At 36.8% G+C, this 12,895-nt stretch overlaps 1 protein-coding gene across 5 annotated transcripts in view; it reads left to right on the top strand.

Moving 5' to 3' along the window:
* LOC140486678 (terminal uridylyltransferase 7-like) overlaps window positions 1-12,895 on the top strand; it is a 95,047-nt gene that overhangs the window by 33,107 nt on the left and 49,045 nt on the right. For all 5 annotated transcript variants that reach the window (XM_072585872.1, XM_072585871.1, XM_072585873.1 and 2 more), the window contains 5 exons: window positions 2,947-3,073; window positions 3,995-4,114; window positions 5,134-5,253; window positions 5,347-5,527; window positions 11,570-12,837. In XM_072585872.1, coding sequence (XP_072441973.1) covers window positions 2,947-3,073; window positions 3,995-4,114; window positions 5,134-5,253; window positions 5,347-5,527; window positions 11,570-12,837 — 1,816 coding nt within the window. The remainder of the gene's footprint in view (window positions 1-2,946; window positions 3,074-3,994; window positions 4,115-5,133; window positions 5,254-5,346; window positions 5,528-11,569; window positions 12,838-12,895) is intronic.

The following is a 12,895-nucleotide window of genomic DNA, read 5'->3' as shown; positions in this document are numbered from 1 at the left end:
ATTAAAATAAGTTGTGCTAAACTTAAATACTTCCTATTTCTATTGCAATGTATACTAAGTTTTTTTTTTAAGTCTCCTTTTCCTCGTTTCCCTGGCATTGCCACTCTTTGATTAGAAACTGAGTGTGATTTGCTGTTGAATCCCATTTGAGGTGAAGGGAGACACTATTTTCTTCAGTTCACAGCAAGAGCTGTGATTGAATAATACCTGGTTGGAAATTGACTGGAGCCAGGAATTTTATGCTTTCCCCTTAACTAGGAAAATCTTTCTAGTTCTTAATTTACAATTAATATAGATTTATAAAATTTGGAAGAAGGCCTTTCCTTTTTCTTCTTGCTACATTCTCATGTCAAATGCTTCCAGTCGGTGATCTTTTTAAAAGTCTTTGCCACTGGTGATTCTTAGATTTGGTCTTAGATATGGTCTTCAGAGTTCAAAGTATATTTTTACACATGTACAAATTTAAAAGGGATGGGTGTTTTGAGCTAAATAGCTTTCCCTTCTTTTTACAACATACTTGATTTTCCAAAAGAAACTTATCCATTGAATAGACATATTAGAAACATAGAGTACTTTTCAGGTTTTTTATTAGCAAAAACTAAATTATGTAAGCCTTTCATCTTAAAATTTAGATTGCTGCATGGATAGGTTGTTTTGAAATCTGTAAGAATGCAAAAACATTTCCATGTTTCATTTGTTGTGCTAAGGATGCAAATAGAAAGCTGATACATCTTGGTAAAATGCAGTTTTAGAAGAGATTATTTTGGGAATGTCATCTAACTGGCTGCACTAATAAGGACCTTGTATCGCTTTGGAATGGGCTTATGCCTTTGTGTGCTGAGAAGTGATATTAGTGATACCCAAAAGTCAAACAGAATTCTTGGTGTAAATCAGTGCTCTGAACCATCAAGTTAACATTGGTAGGCAGAAAGCATGTCCCTTTCTTTAACTAAGACACTAATTATAATCCAATAAATGTAAATTGTTATGAAAAGAATAAATGAGAACAAACAGTATAGTTGTAGTTATCAAATTTATTGTTCTTAATATCAAAGCAACGATGATGGTTTGACTGCCTTAACCTATGGCATAAAATCTGTCTTAATTCACTCAATTTCTTATTCAGGATCTTCTGAATAACAATTAGTCCTGACTACTTTAAACTTACTTAGTATTCAGGTTACAGTTCCAGGCCATAGAATTATCCATCATAGCATTGTAAAACAACCGTGACCTTTATCCATGTTTACAGTCTGTAGACAGCTGAGTTAATGCAATAACTCCATAGTCTACACCAACCGCATTTCTCCTCCGCCCCCCCCCCCCCCCCCCACCCCCACCCCCAATCACAGGACATTTAATTTACTGACTTGCTGCATGATTCTTAGATATATACTGATTGCTTTGAAGAACTAATTGCTTCAAGATCCCTATCAACATCTAATAAAAGCTCCAAAATCATGCAAACTTCGGTCATCGTGAAATATGAATGATTCTGCCACTGTTCCTTGATGTGAAAATTAATTAGACTATAAAAGCATTCTGTGCAAAAAAGGCGAACAGAAACTCTCCTTATAGTATACAATGATGCTTTATTTTTGTCATTGTGAAAGTTGAACATCCGTTAGCCAAGCTTTATATGTGCAGGATGTAATTTCAAAACTTGTAGTTGACACAAGATTTTGAAATATAATAGAGTCATCCAGCATGGCAACAGACCCTTCAGTCCAACTTCTCCATGACAACCAGTTTTCAAACAAAACTAGTCCCATTTGCCTGCATTTGGCTCATATCCATGTAAACCTTTCCTATTCATGTACCTGTCCAAATGTCTTTTAAATGTTGTATCTGTACCTGCCTCCTCTCATAGATCATTCCTTATACACACCACCCTCCGTACAGAAGACATTGTCCCTCTGGTCCCTTTTAAATTGTTCCCCTCTCATCTTAAACCTGTGCTGTCTAGTTTTGAACTGCCTGATTCTAGAGAAAAGACCTCTGCAATTCACCTTACCTATGCCTCTCATGAATCTATAAACCTCTATAAGGTCACCCTTCAACCTCCTACACTCCAGGGGGAAAAAACAGCTCAGCCTAACCAGCCTGTCCTTACAAGTCAAACTCTCCAATCCTGGTAACATTCTTTAGGAAGGATAATGATGGATTTCAAGAGGACATGGAATGGATAAACATCAGATGAACTTTAATATAAAGAAGTGCGAAATGGTACATGTTGTTAGGACGAACAAGACAAGGTCATATAAAATAAAGGGAACAAGTCTAATGTTGTGCTAACAGAAATACCTTGGAGTATGTGTGTTCAAATTGTTAAAAGGATAGAAAGGGTTGAGAAAGTTGTTAAAAAAACTTATGAATCCTGTGCTTTTTAAATAGATTGCAAACTGTAGGAAGTTACAGCTCTTCCATAAAACTCTGATTCAGCTTCAGCTCGAGTGATTACCGTGTCTAATTCTAGGTAATGTCCTTTTGGAATGATGTGAAATCATTAGAGAAGAGGTTGAATAGATTTGAGAATGTTCCTGAGATTCAGTAACTTCATTGTGATTGGAGAAGGTGGGGCTATTCTCCTGAACAAAAGCTTAGAAGGACATTTGATGGAAGTTAGATAAAAGTCAACTGTTCCCATTTGCCAAAGGGTCGAGAACCAGAGGAGACAAAATTATGGCGAAAAGAACCATTGGGGACACACCATCTGTATTCTGAGTGGTTCAGATCTGGAATGCACTGCTGGTGGAATCTGTTACAGTGAATACTTTTACAAGGGAATTGGCTAAGGGCCCAAAGAGAGAACACGTGGTGTTACAAAGGAGCAGGACGAGCTGAGTTGCTGTTGTAGAAAGTTAGCATTGACACAGTGGGTTGAATAGTCTTCTTCTGAGTTGTAATCGTTTAATGATAGTTTGCTATTTTCTTTATTCCCTTCAGTGGCCTTTTATGTAAAGTGAGTGCAGGCAATGAAAATGCATGGCTCACAACATATCACTTAGCTGCCTTGGGAAAGTTGGAACCTTGTCTTACTCCACTGGTTATTGCCTTTAGATCATGGGCTAAGGTAAGAAACTCATTATTTTGAAACCATTTGGTCGCTACAGTAAATATATTTAATTTAATATTCTTATGGTAAACTTTTCATTTTCCAAGTTGAAATAAATACTTAGATTATGTTGACCTTCCTTTTGAGTTTTAGTAATTTGAATGCTCTGCTTCAGAATGAGAATTTTCAGAGATCAGGCAAATTCTAACTTTTCTTCCCCTTCACAAATGGGAGTTGATTGCATTGTTTCCTTTAAATCCCTGACGTAGTTACAAAAAATGTGATTAAGTTGACAAAATTGTTGTTCATTGTTGAGAATACATGATACTCTTATTTAGTAACCTTCCTGTAAAGCTGTTAAGATGTCTTATAAAACCAAGGAGGAAAAAAAGTAGTCGATGAGGATGAAGATGCAATCAATTTTAAGGGGACTTCAACAATTGAATAGCATGGCAAGCAGGTTTATGAAGAGAATTCCAAAATACAAGTTTGTAGAACGAGTGAGTTGAAATGTAAAGGCGCACTGTTGTCAGGAGCAGGTTATACTTTTGCAACTAGAGAGAGGTGATTCTTGTTCAACAATTTTGATGAAAGGATATGTACTAACATGAAGTATGACATTGGCAGTGTAACGTCCAAGAGATTTGATAAACAATTAATTGTAGAAAATGTACAGACCCACTGCGCACGCACACATATCCGCCTCCTCCGCCACCGCTGCCGCCGATCTAGGCCAATCGTAGGCCGATTGGATTGAATTTGTGTCGGCGATTCATTTCTAGCAGGATCTTGAGATGGTCTCACTCCACTGACAAAAAGCAGCTTTGTAGAACTATTTAGAATTACTCTTGGAAAGAATAATCTCAGGCTCAAAAGATAGACGGTACCATAATTATAACTGAATGTTTTTTGAAACAAAGAAACTTTTGTTGTTTTCAGCTGTGTCACATTGATAGTCCAGATGAAGGAGGATTGCCACCCTATGCATTTGCTTTAATGGTAATCTACTTTCTACAACAAAGGAAGGAATGCATTCTGCCTGTGTATCTGGGATTATGGGTAAGAGTTTTATTAAAAACAGTTCTTCCAATTTTCAGGTTGATCAGCATCAGAGGAGAAGGGGAGTCGACATATCAGGTCGGAACCTTTCAGCAGGATCTGCTGTGCTTTTTCCAGCTTGACACACTATCCATTCTCCATACATGCTGTCAGACTTGAATGAGTTTCTTAGCAAATTATGATTCTTTATCATTAACTGGTACATTCTCCATGGCAATGGACCCATCGTTCAGAGTCCACTTGCTAACTAATCAGCACTTGCCTGTCAGAGAGTATCAATATTGTTTTTCCTTTGGTATTTCTCACAAATTATCCTAATGAGTGAAATATAAAAAGTTTTGGCAAAACATGTTTTTTCTTATCAATATTGAGAACGTTTTGTATAAATGCAAGCACATTTGAGATGTGTAAAGGTTTACATACATTAATATTGTAAGAAGCTTTGTGTTCTCCTCATCTACTAAAAAGATCAAAATGTATAGATTATAGCATAGACATGATTTGACATGTAGGCCCTTAAGCTCTTAACAGTTAACTGTAATTAACATTAGCAAACTCCTTAAAATATTTCAGTTGCATTTATCTAAAATCAGCAAATATTGATTTATTTCTTTAAAATAGTTATATGGATATTAGCATCAGCATCGTCGAGTTAGTCAGTTTTGTCATCATCATCATTTCCGTGCTGCAGGACTCTGTCAGTTATTTTTGTGCTTTCTTTATTAATATTATCACATTTTTCCACATTATAACATTCTCTCATTCTTTCATTTATATTTTATCTTTTGATCCTATGTTTAGTCAACAAGGAGGAAGAGAATCATCTGAATAGACACTGACAAATGTGCCCTAGATAGTTGTGCCTCTGCCCAATAACACACAAAGACTTGAAATGCTGATCCAACAGCATGTTAACATTTGGCCATTCCATATTATTGTATGTGTATTCTTTCTGAAATATATAAATAAAATAATAATGCTATCTTAACTGCTTTTCTAAAACATTTTATTTTTTACAGATTGATGGTTTTACGGTGAATAACCTAGGCAACTTCAGTCTTAAAGGTATAGAAAATAACAAGGTTATGTGGGAATTCAAACCTGTGAGTGGGGATTGTGGCAAATCAATTGAAGGAAAGGTATGTTTTCCTGTCTTGAGGGTGAATTTCATTTTTTTTTCCTTTAAACAGCCATAGTAATTGAATAGCTTTTCAATCACATTCCTTTGGTAGGTTCCACTTGTATTTGGACTAAGTCAAAAAAATTCTGTACCATTGGGGCAGCTGTGGGTTGAACTACTTCGGTTTTATGCACTGGAATTTTCACTGGCGGATTACGTTATTTGTATACGGATCAAAGAACCACTTTCCCGGGAAGCTAAAGACTGGCCCAAAAGGAGAATTGCTGTGGAAGGTATAATAACAAAATCTACAAGTGTAATAATCCATTCTCGTCACAAGTCTCAATGCTGTTAACTTTTATCTGCCCACATCTATCCCCTCTGTAGTTAGGGTGGGTGTGAATTTGGTATTCTTTGGATGCCAATATCATGTTAATTTGAAGTTGTCTCTGCTTACATTAGGTTAACATTTACAGGTCAGTACATTGTTTACGTACAAAAGTGAATAAATTAGATGATATTTTTATCTTTGTCTTCGGATCACGAAGCCCATCCAGTGAAGGAATTATGGCACTTTTGCCGTGTCGTCACCTCTCTCATTTGTGTTCCTGTCTTTCTTGGAATTCCATACAGAATGCCTCCAATCAGGTTTCTGCCCCTGCCAAAGTGTCAAAACTTCCGTTTATTGCAAGAGTATTTGAGTATAGAAGCAAAAACGTCATGCTGGAGTTGACTGGAGCCTTGATGAGACCTCACCTCGAGCATTGTATACAGTTTTGGTCTCTTTACCCAAGAAAGAATATATTTAACATGGAGGTGTGATGAAGGTTCACCAGACTGATCCCTGGGATGTGGAATTATCTTCTAAAAAGAGATTGAGGAGATTGTGCTGACATTTTATAGAGTTTAAACCGATGAAAAGAGATTTCATTGAAGCGTACAATATTTTTACGGGGCTTGACAGTGTAGACACAAGAAAAAATGTTTCCCTTGTCTGGACGGTCCGGAGCTAGAGGAAACAGTCTCAGAGTAAGAAGCAAGCTTTTCGGATTGAGATGAGGAATATTTTCACCAAAGGGGTGGTGAATCTTTAGAATTCTTTGAACTTTCACAGCCCTCTGACTTAGTTACCAAGTATATTCAAAACAGAGATTTCTAGATATTGAACATTTCAAGGGATGTGGGGTAGGTGACACTGATGAAGGGCTTTTGCCCAAAATGTTGATTTTCCTGCTCCTCAGATGCTGCATGACCTGCTCTGCTTTTCCAGCACTACTCTAATTTTGACTCTAATCTCCAGCATCTGCAGTGCCCACTTTTGCCTAGGTGAAAAAGACCATGACCCATTATCTTGTTGAATGGTAGAGAAAGTTTTCGGGGCCAATTTGTTTACTCTTCCAAGTTCCTATGTCCCTACTTTATTATCAGTATTACAAATTACATCCTATGTCATTGTGACAAAGGTAATCTATTTCTCCTTATGCTCTTCAATCTCTCTACATCCTTTGATATCGATGACTGCGCCAATTTCCTCAAGTCGTCGTCCTCTTCCTGATGGATCAGATTCCATTTCAATTCTAGATACAGGATTAGGTTATTCAGTGCATCAAGTCTACATCACATTTTAATATGATCATAGCTAATTGAAGGCTATGTTCCAATAACTTCATTGATAATCTATCAATCTCTAGATTGTACTCAAAGAATGAGTTCACCTACCCTCTGGGGTAGAGAAGCTCAAGGATTCACAGTCCTCTGAGCCAAACCAAATTCTCCTCTGTGCTCAATCCCCCTTATTTTCAAATTGTGTCCACTGGTTCTAGATTCTCCAACCAGGGGAAACATCATAAGAATGTATGAAATAGGAATAAGCAATTCAGCCTCTCGAGCCTGCTTCCCCATTGAACATGATCATGGCTGATCTTGTCTCAACCTCAATGTTGTCTTACTGTAAGTATTTTGTAGATTTCAATGAGATAATTTATTATTCTTCAAAACTGCAGAGAATACAGACCCAATTTGCTTAATCTCTCATCATATGACAGTGTCTCCTTTTTTGAGAACAAGTCATTGTATTCCCACTGTGGAAATAATGTCTTTACCAGATAAGGAGATCAAAAGTTCAGGTAGTACTCCAGCTACTGTCTAACCAAGCTTCCCACCATTTCAGAAATAAGGTGGATGACCTCACATTTTAACACATTTTGTTCCATCTGCCATCTTCTTGCCCACTCGCTAAGTCTGTTAAAATACTCCTAAAACCTCTATACATCTTTCTCACAGCACATGTTCCTGCTTAGCTTTGTATCGTCTGCAAATTTAGAAATGTTTATCCAATTCATTAATATATATTGTGAACAGCTGGGCCCCAAGTGCTAAACCATGTGGTTACCTACTAGTTGCAGCCCATCAATGTGAGAATGATCTATTTATTCTTTTTGTTTTCTGTCTGTTAACCGATCATTAATCCTAGCCAGTACATTACCTCCAATCCCAATTGCTTTAATTTTTCAAATTCACCTAGTGTGGGAGATCTTACCAAAAGCCTTCTGAAAATCCAAATATGCTACACTCCTTTCTCAAATTTTTTAATAGTATCCTCAAAAATTTGATCAGTTGTCAAATTGATAAGAGGACTCAGGAATTCCAGTTACAATTCTTTATTTCATATGTATGTATAGAGAGAAAGCCACAATACCTTGAAGTATGAAACACACTCTGATGGTTTACAGAACCTTCTAGTTTATGCAGATTAGAGCAGGTTTATAACAATTCCCACACTTCAGCACCCATATGTCTCACATTATCTTTGTTTTCCCAATAGTCTTTGATAAGCATCATCTGTTCTTTATCCAAGGCCTCTGAAAGTGTAGCTTCTGTGCAACTAGCCTTGACAGTCTGAATGTTTTGTTTGTTATTCCTTTATGTACATCTGTGGTTCCCACATGCCTTACTAGTTTTGATTATTACTAAGTGTAAGGCTTTATCCCTTAACTAACTGATACTGGATCAACCTCTTCAGTGCCCAATCAGATCATTTTTATCCAGTGTTCATTTATCACATCCTTTTATAATAGATTCTAGCATTTTTCCTGTGACTGATGCAAAGCCAAAAGGTCTGTAATTCATTATTTTCTCTCTTGCTCATTTCTTAAATAGCGGATGACATTTTCAAGCCTCCAATCTGCAAGGATCATTCTAAAATTTGTGGGGATTTTTATAAGTTGCTCACCAATGCATCAACCATCTCTCTAACCACCTTCAATGATCTGGAATGTAGACTATCAGATGCTGAGAAATTATCAACTTTCAGCCTCATTCCTTTTCCCAGTACAACCTTCTTATTAAATACTAATTTCCTTCAGCTTTTCATTCTTACAAATCATTTGGGTCTGTAATTCTAGAAGATTTCTTGTATCTTCCTCAGTAAAAATAAACACACAGTAATTATCAAGGTTTCTGCTATTTCCCTGTTCTCCCTATATGCTCTCCTGACTCTGCCTTTAATGGAGCAACATTTGTCTCAGCCAAACTTTTCCTTTTAACATACCTGTAGAAAATGTTATGGTTCATTTTTCTGTTTATTAGCTAGATTGTTTTCATATTATACTCTATTTTCTTAATCAGTTTCTTAGTCTCCATTGGCAATCTAAAGGCTTCTCAATCCTTAGATTTATGACTATTTCTGGCCTCTTCATATGTCCTTTTTATAAATCATATACAATCCTTAATTTCCTCTGTTTGCCACAATTGACTGGCCTTTTGAATTTTTCCTTCATAATTTCCGCTATTCGAACTTAACAAGTCTTGCTTCACAATGAATTAACTCACTTTCAAACATAATGTAAAATCTTGTCACGTTGTGGTCACTACAACGTCTTTAACAAGATTGTTAATTAACCCTTTTGCGTTATGTGATACCAGGTCTAAAATAATTTAGTCCACTCTCTAGTTAGCTCCTTAACACCCCATTCTAGAAAAGTATCCGTAAGATATTCGAGAAACCCGTTTTATACCATCCCTCACACTGTCACTACCATTTAGTGGCCTATTAATAACTAAAACCAATCTGTTCACCCAAACAGATTCCGCACTGATCCATGGTCCTTACTTATCCCATCTTGTATCATCAAGACAACTCCACCTCCTCCTCCTTGGTTGTCGTTCTTAAATGTTGAATAGCTTTGAATATTCAGTTCACAGTGCTGGTCACCATGCAGCCATTGTTTGTTGTTTTACCACTTAATTATATAATCATTTACTTCTATTTGTGCATCAGACTTTTTCTTTCTCCTGTTTCTACCCAGCAGCTTTTCAACTTGGTTCCCAACTTTATTTCCTTTCCGTTTGTGTAACTCCTCAGGTTCCCATGATCCTGTCAAGCTAGGTTAAACCAAGTTCAACAGCGCTAGCAAATCACCCTGCAACAATATCAGTCCCACAAGTCCAACTATCTCTGCAGAAGGCCCTGAGCCTCACCCTGTCTTTATTCAGTGCCTGATTTGAGCTATCTCCCTAGGTGATGCTACCTGCCTTTCACAAAATCCTCACCTTGCCTGCTGCTCTCAAGCCAGGTTGTGACTTACAGTGTCTTCTCTTTGTCAGTATCATTGGTCCTATCTACAAGGATCTAACCTTGGTGCTCTCAAAGTTCTCATTTCCATTTCTGCCCCTTGATGATGACATCTGAAAACACCACATGTATTGTCCCGCGTATGCTGACAACACCCACGTTCTCCTACTTCACCACCATTCTTGATTCATCCATTGTTGCTAAATTATCAAGCTGTTTATCTGCTAGCCAGTGCTGAATAAGCAGACATTTCCTCCAATTAAATATTGGCATGATTAAAACCATTGTTTTTGGTCCCCAATCCAAGGATTATTCCTTGTCTGTTAACTTTGTTTCACTATGGCAACAATCTGAATTTAAAATTAGACTTTCAGACCGTTGCATCATTAGTAATATTCATAAAAGTCATTTTCTTAGGCACCCTTACATTTGTTACCAGATCTATTTATTTCTGCTGTCTTGGGCAATAGCAGACAATTAGTAGCTTTGACATCCCACTGAACATCAAGCTGAGCTTCTGATCCCATATCCACTTCTTAGAAGGTCAGCATGACTTTGCCTGTATAACCGCATTTATGTCTTAACCTGTCAATCTTAGAAATGTGTGTTCACCTCAATCTCACATATTCTAATATTCTCTTTGCCAGTCTGCCACCACATTACATAAACTCAGATCATCTAAACCTGTTTCCTATATTCTATCATGTTCCAGATTCTTAATATCATTGGTGTCCTTTATGGGATCTTCATTTGAAATTCTGTTCCTTGTGTTTAAATACTTCTCCTTTCTCCAGCTTTGACCTCATACATTTCCTTTGGTTTTCCTCAACATCAGTGGCCATTCTTCCGTTGACCTAGGTCTCGCCATTGCACATTTGTCCTTACACCTCTCCATTACCTACATTTGTTAAGTTATTCCTATACATTTACCTTTTACTAAAGCTTCTGGTGATCTTTCATTATAATTCCATTTTTGTCTTGGCACCTGCATTTTTCTATAAAGACAAGTTGTGGTGCTGCTATGGTAGATCTGGCAGTGTTATATTGCAGCAGGTTAGGATGTATCAAACTTCAAGAATGTTGAAGTTGCTGTACCTATGTGGGCTCGTGATCAGTATGTTGTTGCACTGCTTTTTATGAAGCCTCTGTCCTGCCATTGTAGTCTTGTAATTTGTATAGCTGGTCCATAGGAGTTAGTGGAGATTCTCAAATTTGATCAGAGTTTGGTGGTTCCATTGAACAATGTGTGGAGATGTGGGCTCTCTCTTAATTTTCCAGTTTGCAGTGTAGTGACTCAAGACTTCAAAGAAAGAATTTTGTCTCCTATTCACCCAGTATAAAGACTATTCACAACATTGGTTGACATTGCTTATGACACAAAATTGTCGAAATATTTAGTCTATCGAGACCATATCTAGTATAGGATTAGATATTCTAGATAATGAAGATTTAGAGGATCACATTTTCCATTGATAGATCTATAATAATTTCATTACTTGAATGGAGCCAACTGCTCTATTTGCTTCATCATCATTTTTGTGTATACAGTATTAGTATGCAAAAAATGTTTTACTTGCTTTGCTTCCAATTATTTCTGATACCACTAAAAGTAACGCTTATTGGTGTTAGAAATGTTCTTGCTCTGAATTACTAAAACATCCATGGAGCTGACCCATAGACCAATTGTAAAATTCAATGAATAAGATGTTGTTTGCTGTACAATTAAGTGACTGACTATCATTATCATGTCATTTTTCTCCAGATCCATACTCTGTAAAGAGAAATGTTACACGAACACTTAATAGCCAAATGGTATACGATTACATCATTCATTGTTTAAGAGCAACTTACAAGTATTTTGCTTTGCCCAAGTATAAGTCAGCAAAATTGAAGAAAAAAGACAATGAAAATGAGAAAAATTATTCTCAAGGGGCATTGAATGTTGTGGCAAATCAACAAGAATTGCTTGAAATTTCTGCCTCAAAGTCACAGCTATGTAGTATAACATCAGCTTTCTCAGCATCGGTTTCAGATGAACAATGCCCACAGTTGCATGATAATGCTATATATAAAGTTGGTGAAAATCTACCTTCTAAAGAATCCTGTGGCAACTTACAAACTGTACAAGAGTGTGAGACTGAGAGCTTCACAGAGGAAGAACTGAAATCTGATTTACAGAAGATTGGAATTGCTGGCTATGAGTTGTATGAGGACGATCTAAATCAGCCAGATGGTGAATATAAACACAGTAGTCAGCTTCTAGAAAGTTACAATGATGAGGAACTGTTTGATACATTTGGAGAGCCAAAAGATAATGCAGCCAGGACTGGTACAATATCAAAGGAAGGAAAATTCGAACAATCTACGGAGGCTGAAAATGACACTTCTAGTGAAGATGAAATTCCTGTGAAGCATAAAAATTGTTATAGAGAGAACTTCTATTCTGAAAGTCTTTCAGATTCTGAGAGTTTTCTGAATCCTCAGAATACGGAAATTGATGATTTTTGTGTGGAGCACACCAGTCCGTTGAAGTCAAAATTAAATAATGAAGTTAGAGAAAGCTCTGACAGTGCAGATGAATTTCATAATTTCTCCAAAGAGGCAATGCAACAACACCTCAAAGGGACTCTGAGCAGAAACGAAGAGGGGGAAGATGAGGAGGAGGACGAGGATGATGAATCGGATCTGAATATCACTCAACGGATTCACCTGGACAGTCTTACAGCTGATGAAGAAATTGATAATATATACACTGAGTCTAGTGAGGAAGATAAAGATAATCAGTCTGATGAAGATGGGGTAATTGGTGAATTGCTCAACACCAATGGATGTAAGCCAATTAAATGCGGAGATCATGTAACTTCTCTGCTAGTTAGACAAACTGCTGAACATGAAACAACTATGCAGAGTAATCAAGAAATTCGGAATGAAATAAATAAGGAATTTGGAACAACTTTACCTGTATGTGAATCACAGAGCAGTGATAATATGTTTTATGTATTCAGTAGAGCTGTTTTTACAAAGGGAAAGGTAATACCTTTTTTGTTCTGAAAATAATGCCATTACATGAATATTTTTGAATTTTGAT

This window comes from Chiloscyllium punctatum, chromosome 2 (genome assembly GCF_047496795.1).
Source record: "Chiloscyllium punctatum isolate Juve2018m chromosome 2, sChiPun1.3, whole genome shotgun sequence".
Classification (NCBI taxonomy): Eukaryota; Metazoa; Chordata; class Chondrichthyes; order Orectolobiformes; family Hemiscylliidae; genus Chiloscyllium; species Chiloscyllium punctatum.
The sequence above is the reverse complement of the archived record's forward strand: the minus strand, read 5'-3'. Positions and strand labels throughout refer to the sequence as shown.